Genomic DNA, 25302 nt, shown 5'->3' on the forward strand with positions numbered 1-25302 from the left:
TCATACCATGGTGAAGGGTTATATCTTGCTAAAACCAAGGTAAAATTTTGGCTCTTTTAGAAAGTAGTACTACTATGGTAACTAACGACTAACGAGCTTTATTTATAGCGAGAAAGCAGAAGAGGAAATCAGTTTCTTTTCTCCATTTATATGATGATGTCGTATTGAAGCTCTACAACTACGTATCATCTGGAATTAAGACTCCAGCTACAATATAATTCACAACAAATACATCATTTACAATGTAGACACAACAATGTTCGGTTAACAACAGTGTAAACAATTAACATGGTTAGCTAGCCTACACAGAAATAACAAAGCAGAAAATACTATGGACACTACAGTCAGACCCAAGCCGAGACCATACTATCATCAACTGGTTTTGGACCTCCACAAGATCTTGACACTGATTCAAAAAGTTTTTCAATCTCCGGCGCACATCTTATGAAAGTCCGGTTCCAGAAATTATACCTAGGATTCTGGAAAGATGAAAATAGATTCTGTTAACACAGAAGAAAAGAGACTGTTGATAAAAGAGAAAATTACACAAGCAAAAAACGAATATACCTTGATCAGCTCAATAAAGGTAATGAGGAGGCCCCAGGGATGAGGACGGTTAACAATTAGGCGTTCTAACAAGACCCTAGTAATTTGTTCTTGGATAACTTCCTGCCATGTCACAAAATGAATATACAGTTAAATGTATGCTATAAAACATTGGCAATATAAGTTTAATAGAAGTGCAAAACAGGCTTCACTTTTTGTTTTTGAATTCGTGTAATTGGGCTACAAGATAAAAATATGGCACAAGTTTAGATGTACCTGGTTTGATTCTGCAAACAAGTAGAGAAGGATGAAGGAAAAGTAGTGTGTATTAGTGTTAGGATAACGCAGTTGGTTAGCAATAGCATTTAGGAAAAGGTAGCGTCCTTCAGTGTCCAAGTCCACAATTAGTGTCTGGAAAATATCCAATGCAGCACCAACAGAAAATACGGCTAATGGGAAAGCATTTGCTGATGCTTGTGTATGGGGAGTTCCCTGAAGCTGCTGGATTGCCTATACCCAAACACAAAAGTTTGTTAGGCACTTATGTTAACTATTTATAGCTACAACTTAAAGTTAGTCACAGTTCAGTTACTAATTTGTTACTTGGTAATCATCACATATGTTGTTGACTAACACTGTCAAAATGAACCGAAACGCATGAGCCAACCCCAAAACCAGATTATTAGGTAGTTAAAAATTAACCCACCACAATTACGAACTAAATGTGACCCGGCTCACTTGGCTTGCGGGTTGAACCTATGGTGCACTGAGCTGGTTCACGGGTTGAGAGTACACAAATAAAAACTCACTTTTCTATATGTATATAACATATCCCATCCCTGATTAGTAGTTATCCTCTGGTGCAACATTAGTTTAAAATCTAATTGTTCAATTATTATAATATTTTGCCACAAAATATATAAGGTTTTAATTTTATTTATTTATTTTAAGGGAGTCAACCTGTTTAACCTCCTAACCCATGGTGGGTTGAGCCAGGATGAGTAACCCTTGACTCACCAAAGAGAGTCGGGATCAGTTGGCTTACCTTTTAACCAACCCGTGGGGAGCTAATCCGGGGGAGAGCTGGGTTGGATCACTAGACAGCTCTTACCAGTTACAAACATTTTTGTATAGATATCATTTTCTAATGCTTTTAAACAATGGAATAAAAACATAATATTAGAGATCATAGCTTCACGGTTTTCGGCTTGCCTTTTCTTTCTCCATCCCATCTTATGCTTTCTTTTATTAACTAACATTTTCTATCCTGTTTTCTCAAGCTTATAAAAACGGATTACTCTTGAGGACAGAACCTAGACATAAACTATCACAAATCTTCAACATTGAACCATTATCCTAATGAATTTCAACACCAAGTGGGCCTGCATTATCCCTGCTTCAAGACCAATGCAGGTCTTCACCTAACGGATTAAGCTTTTGGGTTGGCTCAAGACAGATTTGCTAATATAAATATAAATATACTAATATAGACACTAAAAACCTACTGTTGTGCACTAAACAAGATTTATAGTACTATGCTTGCTTAGAACAAAAACATCCATAATTTTGAAACTACAATTTAAAATTACAATCTTAGTCCATAGCATGAGGTTATTGACACATTAATGCAGAGGAAAATATAAAAATAGAACAGTTTTAATTTAAAGTACCTGCATTCCAACATATAGCACGAGTGAGTTGATTAATGGAACATTGTACCGAGTCCCAGCAGAGGCAGCTTCATTGGGTGAGAGAAGCAGCTTCTCTTTCAATTCAGATAAAAATGGAGAACTTTGTTGCCTTGTCTGCAGAAAATTTGATTGAACACTTGTAAATAAAATATAAGTTAAAAAAGATGAACATAGAAATACAAAATCTAAGCAAGATAGTATGTACGTAGCAGTAGCTGAAAAAAAAAACGGAATTGGAGTGAACAATTAAAGAAATAAAAGGAAGAAAATCTACACCGAAAAGAATCAACAAATTATAGATAGGAAACAAATGCAACAAACATAACCATTCTGCTGAATTATAACATAACAAACCATCGATTAATAACAAACCAATTCAAAGAGAGATGGAGTCAGACCTTAAGGTATTCGTCTACATCAGCCTTCATCTGCTTTGCCTTAAGAGCTGCATCAACCTCAGAAAGAATGCGGGGTGATTGGGTTATTTCTTGAAGCAAATCAATCTGCATACATAAGCACACGGAAATCACATCAAATTAATGTTCCTTAACCTTAACAAAACGTTTAAGGGGAAATATGAGATTCTAAAACCTTCAAATTAGGAGTAGATGGATCTGGCAGCCTCATACTACGCGGAAATGCACTTAGAATTATATTTCTCATCTGAATGCAACTTGGAGGAATAACATCACAAAAGGTAAAGTGATAGTCACAAAGAAACTCAGGGAAGTCGTGAAGTAGCACTAAGAGCACCCTGAGTGTGCCTTTATAAAGGACACGAACCTGATCATAAATTTTAAAAGAAAAAAAGTGTAGATGTAAGAAGCATTATTGTGCATAGACCAGGTTGGAAGGAAATAATTGAGGCAGAGATAGAGACAAACCGGGTCTCCAAGTTCAGCATGCCTCAGAAAAGGCTCCATAAATTGGAACAGATCTACAAGCAACCTTTGGATATAAGGCCAACCTTTTTGACCATTACCAGTCAACATTTTTGGCATGAAGCTCCTGTGACTAATCAACTCAAGCCATGCAAAGCTGAAGAAACATTTCCACAAAAAGAACAAGTTATAAAACGAATCAAACAAAACAAGTATTAAAAATTGGACATATATGATAAAATAGGATTTGCAAACTTCACTTGTACAGACAAAAATAATCAAATGAACATAATAGAAGGTACTCACTCCAGAGTCCAAACAATGATAAAAGCTAATATCAGGAAATTAACATATCATTATCATTCCAATATATATGCAAAGCCAGTGAGAACAAAATACCTTATGGACATTAGTGGAAGTTCAAATTCTATATAGAGTACATATTATGTTAAATTCAAGAACCTTGAAGGCGGATATTTGTCTTGCCAAAACAGTCAAGCAAGACACACACACACAAAGATGGATGGATGGATAGATAGCCACCTATTACTCCTTTCAATAAGGAAAAAGGCATCGCCAAAAATTATCATATCATAATCAATACTCAGGTGCATGTCAAACAATGCCAAGATAGCAGACTATAAATCAAGTCTGCTCAGATTAGATTTAAAAGTGAGAAAACTAGTCTTAGGTTAAGTCAGCCTCAGTTTTAAGATTGCATAAAATAAAAGAGTACATGATCAACCCAAATTCCAGCGTAAGTCAAGCATAGTTAATGTGTATTATTTTTCTGATGTATTCAGAACCAGTTCAAAGTCTTACTTCAACATAAATTTGAAGGTCAAATACCCAGCCTCTTTACATATACTTCCATACCAATTGAGCAATGATAAAATACAAGTCTACTACTAAATTGAGAATGTGTTATCATTGTGTTTTGCATCATATGTAAAAAGTTTCAAATTCTACTATTACAATTCTTGGATATGAGCCACCATGACCAGAACCTCTTAAAATCATGTTAAAGAAGAACAACTCTAGCTAAGGTCTCTCCAAGGAAATCTAGCAAAAGATGCATGACTAAAATAGGAAAGACGAGAAAAAGTAAACTACATGTAATTATGTAAACGACTCCTAATCTACAAAACTTCCATCTTCCCACAAAAAGGAATTCTCAACAAATCCAGCAACATCAGCAATTCCATGATAACAGAACACAAACAGTTAACAAGGCTACAATCAAATAGCATTCCATTACAACATTGCCATTAAACTTAAACCACAGCCAACTATGAATCCCAAGTAAACAATCCTGACCTGAATGCAGGAACTTTGAGGGGCTGCAAAGCATGAAATGCATTGGCAAAAGCAGTCAAAATCTGCAATATATGAAGTGGTATTAGTCAAACACACGTCTGTAACATTAACTTATTGGGTGGGTGAAAGGGGGTTGAAATGCATTGGCAAAAGCAATCAAAATCAGCACAAACAAAACAATAACCAGCTTAATGACCAGTTTATAGTTCAATTATAAACAAAACAATAACCAGCTTAATGACCAGTTGTTTATTGGTCAGTTATAAAAGCATCTACTGATAAAATTCAACAGTTCCAAACTCACAAAACAAGTGTTAACTATGTTATAGGGTATAACGTGTTACAACCGCACCATGCCTCGTTTCTTTGACATGATTTGCATCTTGTTGATGTCCTTCAAGATAGCAAATTTTATTTTCAATATGTATGTCAACAACTCTTAATTATTTAATTTTAAGAAAATACATATAAATATATATGAATTGCAAAATTACATCAGATTGATTTATTCAATTCAACACTGATGTATTGTGATTCTGAACTCAGTTTAGTTTTACCATCATTTTTTTTTATTTCACAACAAATCTAAATGGAATATATGTAAAGATTCATTTTGTCATAAAGCATCATTTCATGTGACCTTAATTGCTTACTAATAACTTTCACAATAACTTCTGTATTAGTTGTTGACAAATGTCAAAGACCGAAGTCATCAATAAGAGCAAAATTTCGATCATTTTAATATAGCAAGTCGTGGAAAAGGGGGTTTTGTACCCCAAAAATAAAAACAAATAAACTAATTAACAATTGAAGAAGTAATTGAAATTTACAAACACCTGGAGATTTGCACCATCAGTAACAGGCTCAAGTGAACCAAGATCTAGAAGCCAGTTGATGAATAATCTGAAAAGTGGCCTTGGATTAAAAGAGGTCTTCTTCTCCTCTGCTTCTTTTATAATGAATCTGACAGTAACTGCCAGAACCTGCCATAAAGCAATGAGAAGTATTAGACCACAATTAAATCACCCAAGAGAGAGAGAGAGAGAGCTGCCTTCAATTTTTTGTTTATTACACACCTTGGAAAGAAGAAAGAGTTTGTTTGGTCCCTGTTCCACATCCAACCAAACAGCTAAGATGCTAAATCTAACCAAAAAAAGAATAAGAGAAACGAAAAAGATATACAGTGTACAACCTTCAAGACTGAGAAGATAAGCTTTGCATAAATATCAATTGCAAGAAATGACATTGCCTGCAGCGGTTGAGATTGCAGTGACCCTGAATTAATCATCTCAGAGGATAAGCAATGTGCAACAGCTAGTTCCTGAATAAAACGAAGGAAAGAGGTTAAATTGACAACGGGTTATCAGTAGAAAAGAGTAACCAACGCAAAGAAAGAAATGCCACCATCAACAGTCGGAAAAAACGATCTGTAAGATCATCTCCCTTAAGAAGCCCATTCTGATGCAATTGTAAGATGAAATGAGTAGAAGCTGCATCATTGGCACCAGGAAGTTCACATATCCTATACCATTCTGTAAACAACATGGAAACCTACAATATGTGTATAAAAAGTAATCATTAGAAATTCAAATTTTCTTTCTGCTGTCTCATAGAGATCATTGAAGAAAGAATTTAGCAAATACATTCTATATTTTCTTTTATGACTTAATTAATTTAGCAACAATTCCAGATTACCTCAACAAGCATGTAGTATTATTAAATGCATTACTATCAGATTTTAAGGTTTCCAAAATATAGCTTTTAAAAAGTACAAAGTTTGGAAACAGACCAAAACTCAGAAATATCTGGTTCTAAATGACAACTCTTGTGCGCAAGAGGATCCAGTAAAATTTCCAATTATTTTGGCATTGCAACTTCACAAAGGGTGCGTTTGGTAAAACTTATTTACAGCTTATGTGGACTTATATTATGAGTCTATGACATAAGCACTCATGTAAGTGTTTGAGAGAGCTTTTGATTATAGCTTATGATAGAAGAGAGAATACAGCCTAAGACATCTATCAAAGCAACTAGAAACAGCAAACAATAAAATATCTAATGGATTAAATATATTTAGTCCTTGTACTTTTGCCAATTTTCACTTATATTCCCTGAAAAAAAAATTATTTGGTTTAGTCCTAAAAATTTTCCATCATGAACAAAAAATCATAATGTCAAGGACCAAACATGTTAGAAGGAAAAAAAGTCCAGGGACTAAATGAAAATCAGCAAAAATTCAAGGACTAAAACTAGTAAAAAAAAATTGTTCATGAACTAAAAACATATTTAATTCATATCTAATTTTAACATGGCTTACTTCAATAAGCTCTACAGAACGATTTTTAAAACAGTAACTTCTTATATGAAAACAGTTTAAGTTTATTTTCAATTCAATTGTAAAAAATAAGGGGAAAATGTCTTTAGTACCTATACTTTCAGTCAAACATGGTCAAGGTCATGGTACTTTTATATCTATGAATTTGGTTCTCAAACTTTAAAAAAATGGTTTTAGTCCCTAATTTATTATAGATGAAAATAAAAACACATTTCCATTGATATGAATGTACAAGGACTTACAGGGACTAAAAACACATTTTTCCCTAAATACAACATATATAGGCAATCATTCCATAAGTTCTTCATTATGTTGTTTATACATACAGGCCTAAAATATAGCACTCTTGCACATTATATTCCTTCTCCTATGCCAAAGCTTATAAATATTACAAGGATGCTAAAAAAAATAATCATAATTTTGAGAGCATTTTAAGGTGTAATTAGCTCTTTTATATTCACATTCATGAATTATTCTACTTAGTCAAACCTCAGGTACAGCTGAAGGAAATAAAAAATTGGATAAAAACAATACAAATCATATAGACACAATGCATCTTTACAGTCAAATTATATAGCAGTTATGATCCATATACAACACAATTTGTGCCAAATAGCCATACAACAAAATTCAAACTCATCTATTGATTTCAAGATCAGGATACCTGCTCCCGGAACCCAGCAGGATCTGGTTCAATAGAATCTATGCTGTTGAACTCTTCCCTGTTAGCAGGTAGCAGACCAGGACCCTGTTTTTCATGAGGTGACAAAAATCCGGATTTCAGGAAAACCAAAAACAACCACAGATAAAAACAGAAGATAAAAAGTGCATAACAATATTGGCATTTGGCAGTTGAACCACAATTCTCGTGACCTTATTGTCTCTTGATTGTCTTGCCTTATCCTCTTTTCCAGCATTACTAGAAGATAGAGAAGCAGGATTCTTGAGCATTTCAAGAAGCTGTTGTAATGACTCAGGGCATCCAGGCTTTGTAGCAAGCTGAAAAATAAAATATTGCAAGGAGTTATTGAGGGCATAGTAAGGAATGCAGATACTCATTCGTAGATACAAACCTTAGCCAAAGCATCAACAAGATTGTGAAGTTCTGAAATAACTTTAGGTTCCTCAATAACCAGGATTTGAAGAAGGGAAATGGAAAATTCCGTTGCAGCCTCTGCACATTCATCCAGTGAAGTTGATTCATTATAATAATATAAGAAAAAGGTAAAACAATAAAAGATATTTTCTTTTGACATACTGTTCCTTCCTCCATCAATAAGTTTTGCCATATGAACATTATACTCGGTAAGATTTAGCAATTCACTACGGATGAGGCCAACAGTAATTTCTTTGTTAAATTTCCTTTCTTCTTCCGAGTAAATTACCTGCAACGAGTATACAATAGACACTTTATAAACAAATCATGGGCAAATGTTACTGCTGAAATAGCTGCTAGCTGACTGCCTTTTCCTCCTTGATTGATTGTATCCATAATATAACTAAAACATCAGTGACTAGAAAACTGTTTCAAGATTGTATTGGTTTTCGGCCAAATGTAAAACATCTTTTGTAACAATCATTTACTATTTTTCATCTTTAAATATTTTGTTCTTTATCTGTAAACAACATAAGAAACCTAAACCACCAAATTTAAGGAACGAGATTCAATAATTTTTATCAGAATAAACAACTTTTATTTATAAAAAAATGTATGCAGAAAATATTATTAAAGGTAAATAAAAGAAAGTCAAAAATTAAATTCTAACAATCTATAGAATTTCTTCATTCAAATAATGGCAACTTTTGTCAGTTCAACAAAACATACCCAACTAGTAAGCTCCTTGACAGCAAGCTTGCAAACATCACGAATTGCAGTCAGAATTGCAAGATGAGCAGAGACATGAATGTTGTTTGATGCATTATCATACAAACCCTTGAAAACCTGATTAAAAAACTAATGACTGTCAATTCCTTCTTGAAAGTGGGAGTATCAGACGTAAGGCAGACAATAAGTATGAAACTACTGAAGTAACCAATTTATGACGATACATCAGGCACTAGACTTTCAGTAAAATTCATGAATAATAAAATTCCCTAAAGAGGAAAGTCCACCTTTTGAGCCACAGCTAAAGCTGCCTCATCTCGACTAACACATCTTAGTATGATCTCAGGAACCTCAGAAATGACACCCTAAACAAAAGTAAGAACCCAAAACAGATATTAAAACATGGAAAGGAAATTATCAAGGAAAAATACGTTATAAATTGGAAAATTCTGAACCAAGCATTATACCTGTATTTCTGCATCCCTGGAATCATTGCTGACCATTGCTTCCAACTGAAACCAATGGAATACAGGCTGTCAATAAACATCTGAAACAAACTTTACATGATAATAGTCAAACAAGAGAAATAATTAACAACCCATGGCACAACTGGTGGCCCTATTTCAAATATGTAGGTTTAGGTTAATGCCCCTTCGGAGGATAAACACTGAGCAAGTGCTCATCCAACATATTGGCTTCCGCAATGTCCCCCCATAGATGCCTAACAGCACCTTTATCCCCCTTTGTCAATATGGATAAGAAGACAACAAAAATCAAAGAAGAATACAAAGCAAATTCCATCGAGGTGAAAGCATTTATTTTAAAAGGTATACCATTCAGAAAAGCTATCTGCTTCTAAACACATGCAATACCAGGCATAAGTTGAATTTACTACTTCACTTATCCTAAAAGGTTAAACTAACAAGAACAACACCAAGTGCATAAGAAACCAAGCCATGTCAAATTTCCAACCTCAGTAGCATTTGCATTTAATCATAAAATGTAACAGATTATAAAAGATGTCACATGAAACAGACAATGCTGAAATTAACTAAAATTGGTAATGTGTCAATTCACCAATAATTTCAAAAACCTAGTTAGCTAGGACAACTCTTCCATCACGACAGCCACACAATATTATGAAGCTTTTCTTATTGGTATACTTTGTACTACCTGCCAAATCCCAACACATGCTACCAAAGGTAAGCCTGTTATTCGAAATTAATGAACCACCCTCCATGAATGGAGCAAAACAGTGGAAATTTATTCACACTAATTTGTACAATTGTATAGAAAAATATATATATATACTGGATATATTAACCTTCTGCAATGGGATACACCAATTAATATCACAAGAATCTATGAAGATCAGTAACAACCTTTTGTGCGACAATTTGGAATTTATCTAGGGCATCTCTTGTAGTGAGGGAAGGCTCCAAGAAACTGCTTCCAAGGCGCTCCACAGCACCTGACGTAACTAGTGGCTGAGAAGTTCCAGATTCCTTGCAATGGTTCAAAATGCATTTAGACAGCAATCATGACACATTAAAAGCACAAGCAATAATGATGTTTATGTAAAATTCTCACTTTCACATCTGAAGAATCCACCGCATGCAACTCAGGGGTGGAAGCAGCTGAAGGAAATGAGGCAACAGAGTCTTTCTCCAAACTATGCTGGGAAACACTATCAGCTGCTCTAATGTGAATTGAGGGAGCACTGTAACATTAAATGCAGATTATGAATAAAAGTAGAATTAAAGACTGACTAAGAAATGGGCATAGTAAACAAAATCTGGACCTAAAATGTGGAGCCAAATTAGATTCTGTCATATCATCCAATGGTCGAGACACTCCTTCATATCCTGTGCTCACAGGGTAACCAGGGTTAATTTGCCCTGATACAGAACCATTGGTGCTAGAAAGACCAGCATTGCCAGATTGAACAGCAACACCAGGAGACAGAGAATGTGAACTCTGGCTAGACTGGTTTTGCCAGGGAAGCCGAACAAAGTCCTAATATAAACAATCAGATCAGACGTTAAACTCTGTAGTGTTCTTCTTAGTGATAAATCCCACCAAATATTTAACACAAGCCAAATGCATACCTCATAGACACGCTGTTGTGAGAGGGACAACTGACCAGGCTTGGGGCGAAGAGGCTCTGGAACACCACCCATTGAACCTTGTGGATACAAATTGGCATCAAAAAATGTAGAACCCATACCTTCTCGATGCTTCCTTCTCAAAGAGAGTTGTTGACCAATCTCTGTATCAATGGTGTTTATTGCCTGTAAAATAGTTGATAGCATCAAAGACAACAAGGTCATAAATATTCAACTAAACAGATCAAGCCCTTAAGAAGAAAAAGAACTTGCATTGTTTATCACTATAAATTCAAAATCTAAAGAGAAATGGTAGTTCAAGCCACCAGTATTAACCAATTATCTTAAAACCTCAAAACTCCAGTTACTCGAAAGTCGAAAAGCAATATATAAGTTAAAAATCACATAAAAATAAGATGAATAATCAAACCTAAGTAATACTATATTTCCATCAATATTGGATTTAAACTACTCTATAGATAGGCCCCAACAGAATATAGTACACATCAAAAGAAAGCCATCACCTACACGATGTACATTGATATTGCACCTATTGAGGTGCTCTTTAGGGTAGTACATTTTCATACATTCAAACAATACAAGGATAAAACAAATTGAGCCTATGGAGGTACTTCATCCTGCTTTTGTTTCGCCAGTTAATTATAATACAGAAAACGATTCACAAAGTAATCAAGTAATCACATACCAAAAAGGATACAATTTGATAAATACTCATTCTTGCAAACCCAAAAAATTTACAGAGGTGACCAATTGGTAGTTCACATATATCATTATGATATACTTAGGTAATTAAAGCAATAGAAACATCTAAAATATGGTGCAAATACTCAAAAACTAATTGTTATAATACCAAATTAATAAAGCAACAAGAGCACATTTCCCTAACTGCGAACACTGCCACTAAAACCTACAACCACAAACCATATTTAGCAGCTAACCTTATCAGTAGCAGCCTGTTCGATAACGGCACAGCCTAGATCAAGATTATCATTGGTGACAAGTTGCACAGCTTGTTCCAAAATTTCATTAGATATATTTAAGTTCTGAAGAGAAGTCCTCAGTTGACCAGATATTGATGCCCGTAATGGTTCCTTAAAGAAAGAGATACATTAGAGAGAAGAAAATAAAACAAAATTGAGCCTAAAAGCGTAAAATCCCAAAAGAATTTGCTAAGGTACAAACAAACAGGATATATATCATATTTAAAGGCATTACTTTGCAGGTAACATGAGCCAAACTCCCAGCTAGACTAGCAACCATCAAGTGTGCCGCATTTAATATACGAGTCTCATCAGATTCCATAGCATAATCCTGCAAATGAATTACATAAATTAAAAGCAAGCAAAACAAACAGGCACAAACTTCTTCTGTTGAAGGCGTCCAGTTAAAACAAAACTACGAAAGCCATTTCTATACACATTACCTAACAACAACAACCAGCAGTTAAAAGATACTAACACAACTAAAAAAATTGTGACATTATAAACCATAACATCTTATATATGTCTACTGTAGCAAAGATTAAATTAGGAAAAAACAAAAAATGGAATTTCAAAATCAAGCAGTTAGAAACAAGGCTTCACTAATATGTAAACCTTTAGAACAAGCTCTTTGGTTGTTTGAGTTGCTATGGAAACACTACGCTGCACAATACTAGACACAATCTCTTTGATAGCCCTGTCCATTGCAATGGGTACCGCTCTGAAATTAACAAAGATAAAAAGTAAATCGGTCATATAGTTTCAAACAAGAAGCAGAACAATATAGTGAGAGCACCATACCTCTGAAAATGCATTTGCAACCCAAAACCACTGAGTTTTTGATTGATAATAACATGAGTCCCGATATTAGGTATCTGTGTTGGAAGCTATAAGCCAAAGTGGAGATAATCAGTTATGCTTGAGAATAGTGTGCCATTAAGCTAAAATTGATCAAAGGGAAACAAGTTTTGGATTTCATACCTGGCTAATAGAAAAAGGTGCTGGGGATGGAGTTGCTTGTAACAGTCCTTGAGCAGAGGGAAGTTGATCAGACAGTCCCAGAGGTGTAACCTTTTCATCTTCCATCAATGCTGCCGATGACATATGAAGAGGACCAGCATACTATACATACAGAAATATCGACAGAAACAATTTATTAACTAATAAGGAAAAAGGGTTCACCAAAGCCTAAAAAATGTATGTAATAACAAACCTGAGACAGTAGATGTGGATGAGGCCCTGTATTAGATGGATTGGTGACTTCAAGAGGTAATTCCACTTGATTTACTGGAGGTACAAGACCAGATTTTATATCAGTAATCATTTGTGCTTGAGATGCCCCAACGTCTTTATTAGAGAAATCAGGATTTCCTTCAATTTCTCTTTTTCTATCCTTCAGGAGAGAAGTTGGTGTGACATCCTTCATATCAACAAGAAGATTTTTGAATAAAACCTGTATAGCACAAAGATTTCAATAAATGTGGATGAGGGACAAAATTGTGAAAATGACACTCCAGCAAGCAAACAAATAAAAAAAAAAACTGACCTCTATGTCAAACTTGAGGTTCATTTTCAAGTTTGGCATTGAATAAATCTCAGCAAGCAATCCTAAAATGCCCATAGTCCAAGGATTAGGAGGTTGATAAGCAAGACTGTTATGGCATGGTTCAAGGACCTGCAAAACGAAATTGAATCATAATGTAGCACACAACTGAATATAACCACTGAAACAGATAATCAAAATCATAAAGTATACCTTTGAAGTAAATGGAATAACAGCAATCATTAGCCCCTTCTCATATGCCTACAACATGGGAAAAAAAAATTGATAAGCAAATGATCACTTGAAAAGCCATCTTCCTCTGACTAATATTCAATTTATTACCTCCATAATCAAAGACTTTGGGTCTATTTCACGAGCCCTCAAAACCTGATTCCGGCCAATTGTTAACTTCCCAAGCCAACTCCCCAAGTTTTTAAGCAAAGAACGTTCCTCTGAACTTGATTTTATGAGCTCTGATCCTAAAAGAACCTGAAGAATATGCAAACACCAAGAATATGTAAAAAAAACTTTATTTTATAGACACATCTTCACTTTAATCAAGTAGGGAACATAAACAAGGCTCAAACCTTGCAATTTTCATATGTTGCCTGGACGATCTCTTTGTTCAAAGCCTTTGAATTAACCTTATCCAGGAATTTCAGGTACAAGTCATGGAAATTTGGCTCAATGCTTGCTCTAGAAAGAAGTATCAATTGGGTATAAGTGGAAGTAAATGGAGGTACCAATTATATAGATCAATATAGCAGCTGTATTGTAGGATGTGTTGAAAAATAAAGGAAGTTGGAAAAAAAAAAAAAGGATTCATTATATAGGAACAAAAACAAAGTAAAACATGAATCTTCCTCCACCTCCAAATCCGAAAGCACTCCCTTTAGATCCTGAGTTTTAATGACTTCCTGTTCTCTCTTAAATTCATTTTTTACTTACAATTCAAACTATAGAGAAATGGAAAGAATATTAAAAATGGGTTTTTTGTTTCATCTAATACCCCATTCTTGGCATGTTTAAGCTGAGTCAACAAATCAGTTAACTCTTGATTCAGTATATTTTGTATGGCAAATTGAGTACACCGAAAATATCTATTATTTCAACATAAATCATAATACAAGAATACAAAATGTGATTTTATACCCAAATTATACTTTGGTTTATTGGTTAACAATGCAGTAAAGCAGGACTAAAACAAATCCAACGCCAAATTTATGAGTTTCTAAAATCTGTTATAGTACCCTACGCTATTTATTTCTTGATTTACCCCAACAGTCCATTTAAACTTCCCAGCTGCACTTAATCATCATAAAACCCTAAATATATACCCTTGCCCCATATTTCTACATGGATTCAACTGTTTTAAGGAATTAGATGATACAAGAGTTGACTTATGAATCATGCTAACCTTTTCATAACCATATACTGAGCAAACCAAGGATAGTACTGCTCTTTCAAAATTTCAGTGAACTCTTTTGCTTTAGCTTCAATATTAGCAGCAGAAACATTATTAATTATAAATAATATCTTGTCCTGAACCTCTGACCCTGGAGCCTGTTAACAGCAAAATGAGGGTTAAATTACCGCAAAAGAAATCCAAATCTAGATTTGTATAAGATATTAAAATAAAATATGGAGCAGATGAAACACAAAACACTTCAAAACTATTTTTAAGTAGCTACGTAAAATAATGGAGAATCTAAATAACTAAACAAATCCATTAACAAAACTCAAGAACACAGCCAATCTGTTCAATTTATTGTAAAGGGCTAGAGCACCTCAATAGGAATTTCTCTTTTCTCAGCAGCAGCAACCAATGTTTCAATGTTTAAGGCAGATCCAAACCCTGCATCAGATGCAGAGATCAAAAGAGGGCAACATATATTCAGAAAATGAAAGCATAATAAAGGCTAATATAGGCTTTATGCTAAACAATAGAAACTGTTCACAAGTAACAGAAATATACTGGTAGAAGTAGCTCCACGGGAAGGACGAACAAAACCAGGTGAAGCAGAAGACAGCATTGACGAGGAGCTGACTGTGCTATGTAACTGCAAATGTAGCAACAAAATTAACTCCAGTATAAAATGATATGAGCATGAACAAACTATAAAGCATGAGAAACTGAGAATGTGAAGGAGTAATAACAAGAGTAATATTTAAGAAAATCACAAAAAATCACTTATTAAACAACCAACACAGTTACAATAGAAACTAACAGCTGTAACTGAAACTACAGAGTATCCTTCTCAACCACACAAGAATGTCTCTAACACAATAACAGTAAGAATACAAAATACTGCATGAAGGAGATATAAAGGTGGCACACCATTCACGTCATGCTCTAAAAACAAGATAGAAGTATAATACCTTATTAGTACTAGAAGCATCAGCAGGTGTTAGTACTGATGATTGCCCCAGAGAAGATAACAGTGGTTTCACATCTGTAGATGAACCAACAGAAGTTTTGTGACGATCATCCAAGGGATTTTCACGTCTCTGTTGAAGCTGCAGTGACAAATGTTGCTGCCCAGGTTGTACGACGCTAGGGCCGCTCAGCTGCTACAAGGATAAAGCATAAACAAAATATGTTACCTTAAACAGAAAAATTTTAAGGAAGTAATTAAACAAAGAAGCAAATAACTTGTCTACTATAAAGACAGAATATAATTTTGTCATTCTGCTATAACCTTATCAAGTAACAGGTTTCTTTCCCTACAATTATCACAGAAAAACAAATACCACAGCAATAGGTCTCCGCAAAAATAATTATAGATGAATAATGAGATGTAGGGGGAAAATGGGATTTGGATCCTCTCCTGCTGCAATCCTCTCTCTCCAGCCTCTCTCCAGCAACATAAATAACCATTGGATATATCTAATGGCTCAAATTCAATCTTATAAAAATCATTTAAAATAAATGTTAACTATTAGATTAACACTTAGACATTCTTTACCAGCTTCATCTCAACTTCTGCTTCCTCTAATGTAAACTCATAACCCACCCAATAAAAATTACATTGACAAACAATCCAAACCATGTAACCTCTTGTATTTTAATGTGCAAAAATATTATTACAAAACTAATCAAACAATCCAGCTTCATCTCAAATTCTGCTTCCAACGTAAACTCATAAACCATCCAATAAAGGCTACATTGACAAAAAATCCAAACAGCGTAACCTTTTGTATTTTTTCCAAAGCAAGTTAGCAATGAAAGTCAAATTTTTACCATAGTGAAAACCAAGATTTAAAGAATCACATAATGTTGAATTTCTCATTTACCATGTAATTTCTAAGTCAAAGGGCTTAGGTTTTAATTTTTCATACTGAAAACTCAGTTTCATAAAGATTACCAAAAAAAATAAAATTAAGCGGGAAAATAATTTTTATTCTCAATATACTTGTATATATTTCTTAAATAATTTTGATTATTGCATAGCCAAAAATATTATTACAAAACTAATGTGATTTCTTAAATAATATTGTAATAATTTTGATTAGTTTTGTAATAATATTTTTGCACATTAAAATACAAGAGGTTACGTGGTTTGGATTGTTTGTCAATGTAATTTTTATTGGGTGGTTTAGTGGTTTACCAGTTTACGTTAGAGGAAGTGGAAGTTGAGATGAAGCTGGTAAAGAATGTCCAAGTGTTAATCTAATAGTTAACATTTATTTTAAATGATTCTTATAAGATTGAATTTGAGCCATTAGATATATCCAACGGTTATTATTGTTGCTGGAGAGAGGCTGGAGAGAGAGGATTCCAGGAGAGGATCCAAATCCGGGAAAATGCTTGAGTGTTGAAGAACACGGCAGTATCTCTATTTATAATCATTTCAGATTGAGTTACATTTAACAGCAATAATCAGACTATGCAACTCCCAGGGTTAGAATAATAATAAGCTACTATACGTGAATCTGACCATTCAGCTCTCCTAGACATTAGTTCCCTGGTAATAGAAATCATTTCCAACACCCCCCTCCCTCAAGCTGGAGCATTCAAGTTGAATGCACCAAGCTTGGATCAAATAAATTGGATCTGTGGTCCCCTTAAGAATTTTGTCAAGATGTCTTCTGCGGGTTGATTATTTGAGCTAACAGACTCAGCATTGATTTCTTAGGACATAACCTTTCCACAAACAATGTGGCAGTCAATTTCTCTGTTAGGTCATTTGAGCTAACAGATCCAGTAATGGTCATGGATATTTTAAATTGGATACTTTTTTAGATGTGCATACAGAATAGGTAGCCTTGTTGCAATTTTAGTTTTCCCATGTTACTTGTATATAAAATTCGATGATTTTAAGGATAGCGTATTCTCCCCTACTTGTCAATTCCTTTTGTTCATTCTATTAGAATTTCATCTTCTATCAAAAATTGACATTGCTGAATGTCAACCAAATCCACATACCTCAAGCACAATTAGAAGTATAATCATATTGAACATAAGAACATTTATAAATGATCTTTTTTAATACAAAAAGTAGGTTCAGAACAACCAACTTAGGCACCAGTGGCAATATGTGAACAAATAAAAATACATGAAATGGCATTAAAAAAAGGCATAAACTGAAATCCTAACTGACTATCCATGGGCAACTGCACCACCTAACGCAAATTGTAAAATTAAACTGAGCCATAAGCTAGAAAAAGAACATACAAGACAAACACAAAGGAAAAAAAGAATTTACTTTTACCTCTACATGCCCTAATGTAGCCTGTGCAGAATGATGGTTACTAATGACAGAAGCATGACTCGCCCCATCAACATCTGAATGACCAGAGGAAATTCTGGCAAGACCCTGTTCGATGAAAGCAATTATTTCTGCATGTGTATTGCGCAAATGGGAAATTTGAAGAATATGATTGCAATACTGAGGCCACTCAATAAGACGTTCCACAAACTGCTCCAATGCCAGACTTCCAAACAAAAACATCTGTAACATGAAAGCACGATCAACCCTGATACCAGATGAAAACAAGAAAGAAATTCACTCTTCAAAACAATACAAACTTTCGAATCTACAGGCTTGCGCAATGCATCAAGAACATAACGAAGAGCAATCCCCAAAGATAGATGAGTTACAAGCTGATGCTTGATCACAGAACCTGATACACGTAAAAAAACATAAATACATTGTAAAATGATGCAAAAAAATGTATCAAAAAAGGTATATGCATTAGTTCCAAAACTGTGCACAGATAACATTAGCTAAAGCAAGCAGTGCATACTGAAAAAACATCAAGTTATATAGCATACACAAGTATGATGCAGAAATCCTCTTAATTAGTATGCTCTACATAAAAGAGATGTTTACATATAAGGATTACAAGTTTAGAAGTTAGAAACATAAAGTCTCGAAGGAATAAATTTTCTTAAGTATACAACTAGTATTGTCTCAGACTCAATTTAGCCCAGTCAATTTTGTCTGCAAACAGAATTACTAAAACACATCATCTAAAAGCAGTTATGCTGCCTTATGTATACAACATTCACCTCAGTTCAATATATGACACTAATAATTACAAAGAAGATGTGATTAATAAAAACACCTCAATAAATAAGTGAAGGCACTGTCAAACAGTAGCAGTGTGAACAAGTTGAAATCAAATTAAGTATTTCAAAAGGATCAAAATATGGGATGAACTCCACCAGGCTTGGTAAAAGCTCCACTTAGCTCAATTTGATACTCAATGGTATTAACTCAAGTTTGCACAATTATATATAATTTATTTTCGACATTCATTATAATAAGTTAGACAAATATTTATTTATATTATTATTTTATTAATGACATGATTCATTAGAAATCATTCACTCATTACCTCAAAGTCCAGCATCTTAATTGCTTTAACATTTTGGAAAATCTCCAAATTTAAATCTAGCTCAAAAAGGCATGGCTCATGATCGATATCAGTTATTTCTTGTTCAAGCTCAACATAGATTCAATCCCAAAAGTTTAAATGCTTACAAGATGAACACTTACAAGCATATTCAAAAACATTTTACTTAAATTGCAAATTACCAATTCAGATCTAAAGTTGCCTAGTTGAAACACCAACACAAACCCCAATACACTGGTGATCATTAAAAAGAAGTTAAATTTAATCATCTGCAATGCCAAAAGCAAACTTACCAAAGAGAAGAGCAGCAATTTTAAGTTGCCTTTCAGGATACTTTGGGAAAAATCTATACTCCTCATACAAGTTTGCAATCATGCATTCAAAAATTGAATTCTCCCTGTTAACTCGCACCAACATTGACAGGAATTTAGTACTTAACCAACAAGGACCACATAATAATTAAGCAATCTGGAAACAAATGATATCAAAGAGATCTAGTAATGTATTATTCCTGAAAAACTTCCAATTAAAGTTTCCTTTAATTTAAATACAATAACAATATACATAATTAAGACAGGACCCGCATGGTAAGGGTAAAGTTTCTTATTATTATAAAGAATACAGGCACATTCTCAATTCAAGCATGATGATAACAATCTTCAATGAGACAAGAAGATACAGATCAGATTCACCTACATGATAGAATTTTAGTTGGTCCAATCATGCATAAAACATTATGTTGAAAACTTAGAGTAAATGCTTAACAATGGTGATCTACAACAGGTTCAAGGATCAAACAATATTTAATGTATTTTTTAAATGATTTACAAAAAATTTCAATAGTTGATAGATCTATATATTATCTAAAGTTGTAAGATAAAAAGATACATATGATGCCATTGACAGAATTTCCAAACAAAGAACAAGAACATACACATGAACTTGACCTTGAAAGTTTAAATTTCCTAAGGTCTAAGGGTCATTAATAGATACAGTAAGCTTAAAGAACCACTATAGAAAGGTTACTACCTATCACAAACACAAAGTTTTTTTTGAACTTGAGCTTCAAAAATAATACAATACTAGTTATTTAAAGAAATGGACTGTCTAAATGAAATTTAAAAAATATAACCTGGTCAATGATGATTCCTTGAATCGAGCAAGCATTTGGACCATTGCATTAATGGTTAACTGATCAGAAAACATTTGATGGAATAAGGTGTTTGCTTCTGCTTCAACGTCTTCTGAATATCCATCAGAAGTAGATGAATCAGCAGTCCCACCATTTTGAAGCCTCGGATTCGAATCTATAATAGATATATGCAGCCTCTCCAACTCTTCAGAAAGTTGTCCAGAGGCAACTGAGTCAGTATGGGATTTAAGAACCTGAAATTGGAAAAGGTCAAATCCCACAATAAAAATGAAAATCAAATGAGACTAGTACAGGCAGGGAAACAAAATGATTGATGTATAACCTTCAAGACGGTAGCAGTTGTCTCGCTGTATAGACTAAGAACAGCACCAGACTGATGAAAAGATTTGCCAGAAAGGTTCTGTGATCCACCAAAATGGGCATCCTTTAAGAACTTGAGGCACTCCTGCAGAGTAAGCCTAACAATATCAGCCACTATTCTGCTACAATAAATTTAGAGTCGAACTAAAAATGCACAAGACCAAAAGAATGAAAAAATATGTAATTGTACTGTCTTTAAAAATTATAAATCAAGGCATGAGGGAAAACATTATTACCTCAAAAAAGACTTCCTTGAACGTAGTTAAGTTGCTACTCAACCACTTCTCAAGGTCAAGGAATTCTTTTCTTGATGCAACAGCTGCTAACCTTATACTATAATAAGAGGGGATAGTTTCCACCACAGATGATAGAATCTGTATGACAAATAAAAAACATGAGTTAAAAATGGCAAAAAACAATATCGAGACGTGATTGGCATTCATGAAGACAAACTGAAAAGCTTATTGCAAAGAAACAAAAGGACTCAAGGAAAGTGAAAATGGCTTATTTGAACAGAGATTAGATTCAAACAAGAAAAATCATGATAACTAACAGTGAAATCTATCTATCATGAAATCATACAAAATGATAAATATACACTTAACAAGGGAACAACCTTAAGCTCCTGGCAGATGTCCACAATTCTTATAATGCTGTCTGCATCATTGTTTTGAGAATCAATAAACCCTCTAAGGACCAGACTGGGATTAACATGCCAAAGGTGTAGAATCATCCCACTGCCTACAGCACTTTTGACAATCATGGGAAAAACAATCGAAGATACTTCCCGCAGCAGGAGGTTGTAGGCAGTCTGCAAGAACAACAAATGCAAACTTCATATCAAGAAAAGACATGAAATGGGATACAGTGGAGAACCAAAAAATATGAATACAATAAATTGTACATTAACATGTGCCATCCCAAGAAGCAAGACTTCCGGACAGTGTTTAAGGGGATACTCAAGGATTGATCGAACAATACTGGCGTGACCCTTCTCAGCTAGCTGGCAGAGGACATCTAAAAGATCAAGACACAGCCATGCATGATTTGCACGTCCATTTTGAAGCTTGTGACCATTAATTGCATCAACATATGCCTGCACAGACATTTGTTGTCATAAAAATTTGGCAACAGGAACAAGAAACAGAAAATGGGCAAACAGATCATAATACCAGCAATCTTCCCGAGTGTGCAAAGGTAAACATTTCTGGTGGTGCTGATACAGCATATTTAAGGAATGACAACTGACCCTCAGTATTCTTCCAGACAGACCCACAGATGGCATGGAGAGGAAATGGTTCCTGCTAAGGTTCATTTTCATACATTCAGAATTTTAGGCCAGTTTGTATGCAAATCAATTAAGCCCCAGGAAAAGCATATGTAGAGTTCCGATATTATACCTTACAGGCAAGCTTATACACAGACATGAGAAAAGAGAACGCTTCTTCACTAGGAAGGAAAAACCCTTCATGGTCAAGACTTTCAATAACACGTACCCAATTGGTTTGAGGTGCCTGTATCAGAAAGCACATTAAACTGAAAGCATTTACTTCATTCATTAAAATTCCACTAACTGGAATAAAAGCTTATGACGAGATTGGATTTTAAGTTTTATTGAAGAAAACTCACGAGATGCTTGACTGTATCAATCAAGACATCAATATTCCAAGAGTTCAGCGGCGGCAACTCAGACACATTGTATCCATGGGCTGCACGAAAAGTTAAGTATGTGTTTTGGTCGTCCTCCAGCCCAGTATGGGTACAAGCAATAGCACCAAGTAATTTAGAGAGCGTATTTTCAGTTAAAGGTGAGAAGAGCGAAAATATTTCCTTGCACTGCGAGACATCAACCGTACATCCATAGCCTAGTTCCTTCACGATATCACCCATGCTCATTTCCCTCTGTATGTCTGCCAAAATAGCATCAAAATCATTTTCCCCACACTCGTGGAAAAACTCCATATTCCTGTAAAGACACAGGGAAAGCCACTAAGCAAGCATGTAATTCAACATCTATCACAGATATAGCAACATCATAATCTCATGATTGAATTGATTATTATCAATAAAAAATAATATTAATAATTAATAATATAAAACAAATGTAAAATTATATTCAAAAGTGGATTCCAGTTTTATTTTACCAACATTTTAAATTTAATTAACGGTTAAAAGGATTCATATGTTAACCACTTATTTCAGTAGTTAAATTAATAAGTTTTCAATATTATTGACACAATGATGAGCAGTTAACTTATAAAATGGTAATCAGTCAGTGTTCTGTAATTAACATGACTTTTGACCATAATGCTTCACTCATACAATACAATACAATGAGGATTACTAAATAAGTTGCCACCTTAAAAAATCAGCCTCATGCATCTCATCAGGAAGCAATGGATTCAAGACAAAAGGTGGCGTGTCTTTGAACTGCACAAGTGATAATATCTGCATAAAGGAATCCACATGCTTGGAAAGACCCTCAGACTGCTTAAGGAAGATGATAATATTGTGAATTTGATCATGGCAACTCAAAGAACCAGGGTTGACACACAATTCCTCAATCCGAGCCATGCAAAAATTTTTGCCTGTACACAAGCAATATTTTAGGCCAAATATATAATAATAACCACAAAAATATTAACACAATAGATAGTATACAATGACCATGAAACTATCATTATAAAAATATGTAAACATTATTTGTCAAGTAAAATATATGTAGGAAAAACAATAAGAAAGAACTGAAATTATAAATTATCGTCATACTTACCACACAGCCTGACATCAGTATTCTCAGAATCAGATAAAGCAAGACTGGTGACAATTTTTTCCAATAAAGATAACTGCAATCCATTACAAAAACTTTCTAAAAAGCTTTCATTAATTTCTACATTCTTCATTGACTCAGAAAACACCGTACTAAAGTTTGGTCTGTCCAACAGGTACTTAATGACTGCCCCAAGAATTGGCTCATACTGCATGTCTTTCGTATCTCTTCTGAGATAACCATAGTGATCCAAGCAAGTTCGAAGCAGCAAAATGCATCCGGTAGTTCCAAATTCCGTGAACTGTCAGCAGAAGAAATTACAAATCAATAACCAATCCAATCGTTTTGACAATGCAGAGAAGATTCCAAATATGAATTAATTACAAATTAAAGATCACCTCTAAGCAAATATACTAAGGTCTGCACAAACCAATATTTGCTTATTATTCCACAAATTAAGGTAATTCACGAGAGCATAATGCAAAAAAGAGAGAACTGAGCAAGACAAGAGATAAACAAAGATGCAAGCCCATAAAGCATGCAGAAAAATAATAGCATAGAACTTCGCTCAAGATTCCATAAGTAAATCATGGTGAAACATCAAACATCATAAACCACCAGAGAAGCAACATAGAACACTGGACCATTATCGAAGAAGACAACTGTCTCAGTATCTTATATTTGTTCACTAAAACCATTAGTTTCCCTCGGGAATCCCTCGATTATGCAAACTTGAATCCAAGGGACAAAGCCTCCAGATCCTATCCTCTATAATCACCTCCCAAACACTGTCTGCTCTTCTCAGCTATTCACAAACTCAACACACCAGAAAAACAATGATTATCAATGCACAAAGCTCAAGGCCTACAACATCATGTTCTACATAAGCCAGAACTCATCAGTTAATCATCTCATACCCCAACTTACTAACACAAATCAGTGGGCAAGAAAAACAAAAGCTAGATTGATTCTCCTTGTCACAGGAAGATAACAACACCTAATGCAGCATTTCAAAAGAAGACCAACAGCATCATACGCATAAAACTGGATACGGAAAAACAACACTGGCATAAACCCTAAAAACACGCTCCTACACAAATCCACAAAATAATTTCCAAACACATCATATTCAACAACCGTACACCACGCTCGCCAAATTAAAGCATTGAACACACACACAAAGCACGTCAAGACAATTTAAAATTCGATTCCCTAAAAGGGAGTTTGGTTTTCCGCAACCCCACATGTGAAAGGAAGAAACTTGACGAACCCCACAAGACACAGATGAAATTCGAAAGAAACCCAGAAAGTAAAATTTGTAAAAAGAAGATGGGGTTTGGAGGAGAAGAAAGGGGAATGAAAAAATGACCTGAGAGAGTTGATGGAAAACGGAGTCAAAGTTGACTTCGTTGAGGGAGCTGAGGAGAAAGCGAATCTGGTTGGAGGAAAAGTTGGTCATGGTGGGCAAGGAATGAAGAAGTGTCATGACAAGGAAGCTGAGAAGAGAGAGCGAGAGCAAGAGAATGCGTGAGATTTGAGTGAAGAAGGTTTTTTGTTGCTGGGTGGTTTGGGTCTGAGAAATGGGGAAAGTGACAATGATGTGCGTGTGTGTGATAGTTATGTCTTTGGGTGAATTGGGTGTCCTTCAATTCAAGACTTGGACCATTTTCAATAAGGTGGGCCTTATCATTTTTCTTACTAATACCACCTCCCTTTCTTCTTTTTGGACTTCCTTTTTTCTACAAACTATCCTCATTTCTTTTTTCTTAAATATGTTTTTAATTTTTTAAATATGAAATAATTTTAATTTTAATTTTTTCATTTAAAAGTGATTTTTTAATTCATGCAATTTGAAGACTAGTTCATTTTGTTTTCAAACTTCTCCTTTTATCTATTTTCTTTTAATGGTGTATTTT

General features: G+C 34.4%; 1 protein-coding gene across 7 annotated transcripts; it reads right to left on the reverse strand.

Annotated features, from left to right (window-relative positions):
- Positions 1 to 118: 118 nt before the first annotated feature.
- On the reverse strand, positions 119 to 24990 carry LOC109812609 (transcription regulator). Of its 7 annotated transcripts, none has more exons than XM_083070577.1 (51): positions 24756 to 24990; positions 23390 to 23687; positions 22976 to 23204; positions 22246 to 22582; positions 22017 to 22130; positions 21789 to 21917; positions 21521 to 21712; positions 21233 to 21427; positions 20853 to 20990; positions 20579 to 20701; positions 20236 to 20489; positions 19397 to 19500; positions 18274 to 18368; positions 17957 to 18196; positions 15624 to 15812; positions 15220 to 15304; positions 15032 to 15099; positions 14662 to 14807; positions 13832 to 13940; positions 13587 to 13733; positions 13458 to 13505; positions 13248 to 13376; positions 12915 to 13154; positions 12683 to 12823; positions 12503 to 12588; positions 12317 to 12422; positions 11937 to 12032; positions 11660 to 11812; positions 10704 to 10886; positions 10397 to 10611; positions 10186 to 10315; positions 9978 to 10100; positions 9063 to 9107; positions 8883 to 8960; positions 8596 to 8712; positions 8029 to 8155; positions 7844 to 7944; positions 7644 to 7769; positions 7435 to 7518; positions 5840 to 5986; positions 5628 to 5756; positions 5512 to 5541; positions 5272 to 5418; positions 4436 to 4497; positions 3122 to 3275; positions 2829 to 3020; positions 2636 to 2740; positions 2217 to 2351; positions 823 to 1056; positions 568 to 669; positions 119 to 479 (listed from the first exon to the last, which is right to left on the reverse strand). In XM_083070577.1, exons 1-51 carry the CDS (start codon positions 24870 to 24872, stop codon positions 345 to 347), a joined length of 7209 nt encoding a protein of 2402 aa, XP_082926703.1. In that variant the 5' UTR covers positions 24873 to 24990; the 3' UTR covers positions 119 to 344. The 7 variants fall into 7 exon arrangements, with proteins under 7 accessions (XP_082926703.1, XP_082926701.1, XP_082926698.1 ...); XM_083070575.1 differs by having other exon boundaries at positions 15624 to 15815; XM_083070572.1 differs by having other exon boundaries at positions 15624 to 15815; positions 18229 to 18368.
- Between the last annotated feature and the right edge of the window lie 312 nt (positions 24991 to 25302).

The sequence above is a fragment of the Cajanus cajan genome, chromosome 3 (genome assembly GCF_000230855.2).
Source record: "Cajanus cajan strain Asha chromosome 3, NIPB_CcT2T_4, whole genome shotgun sequence".
Classification (NCBI taxonomy): Eukaryota; Viridiplantae; Streptophyta; class Magnoliopsida; order Fabales; family Fabaceae; genus Cajanus; species Cajanus cajan.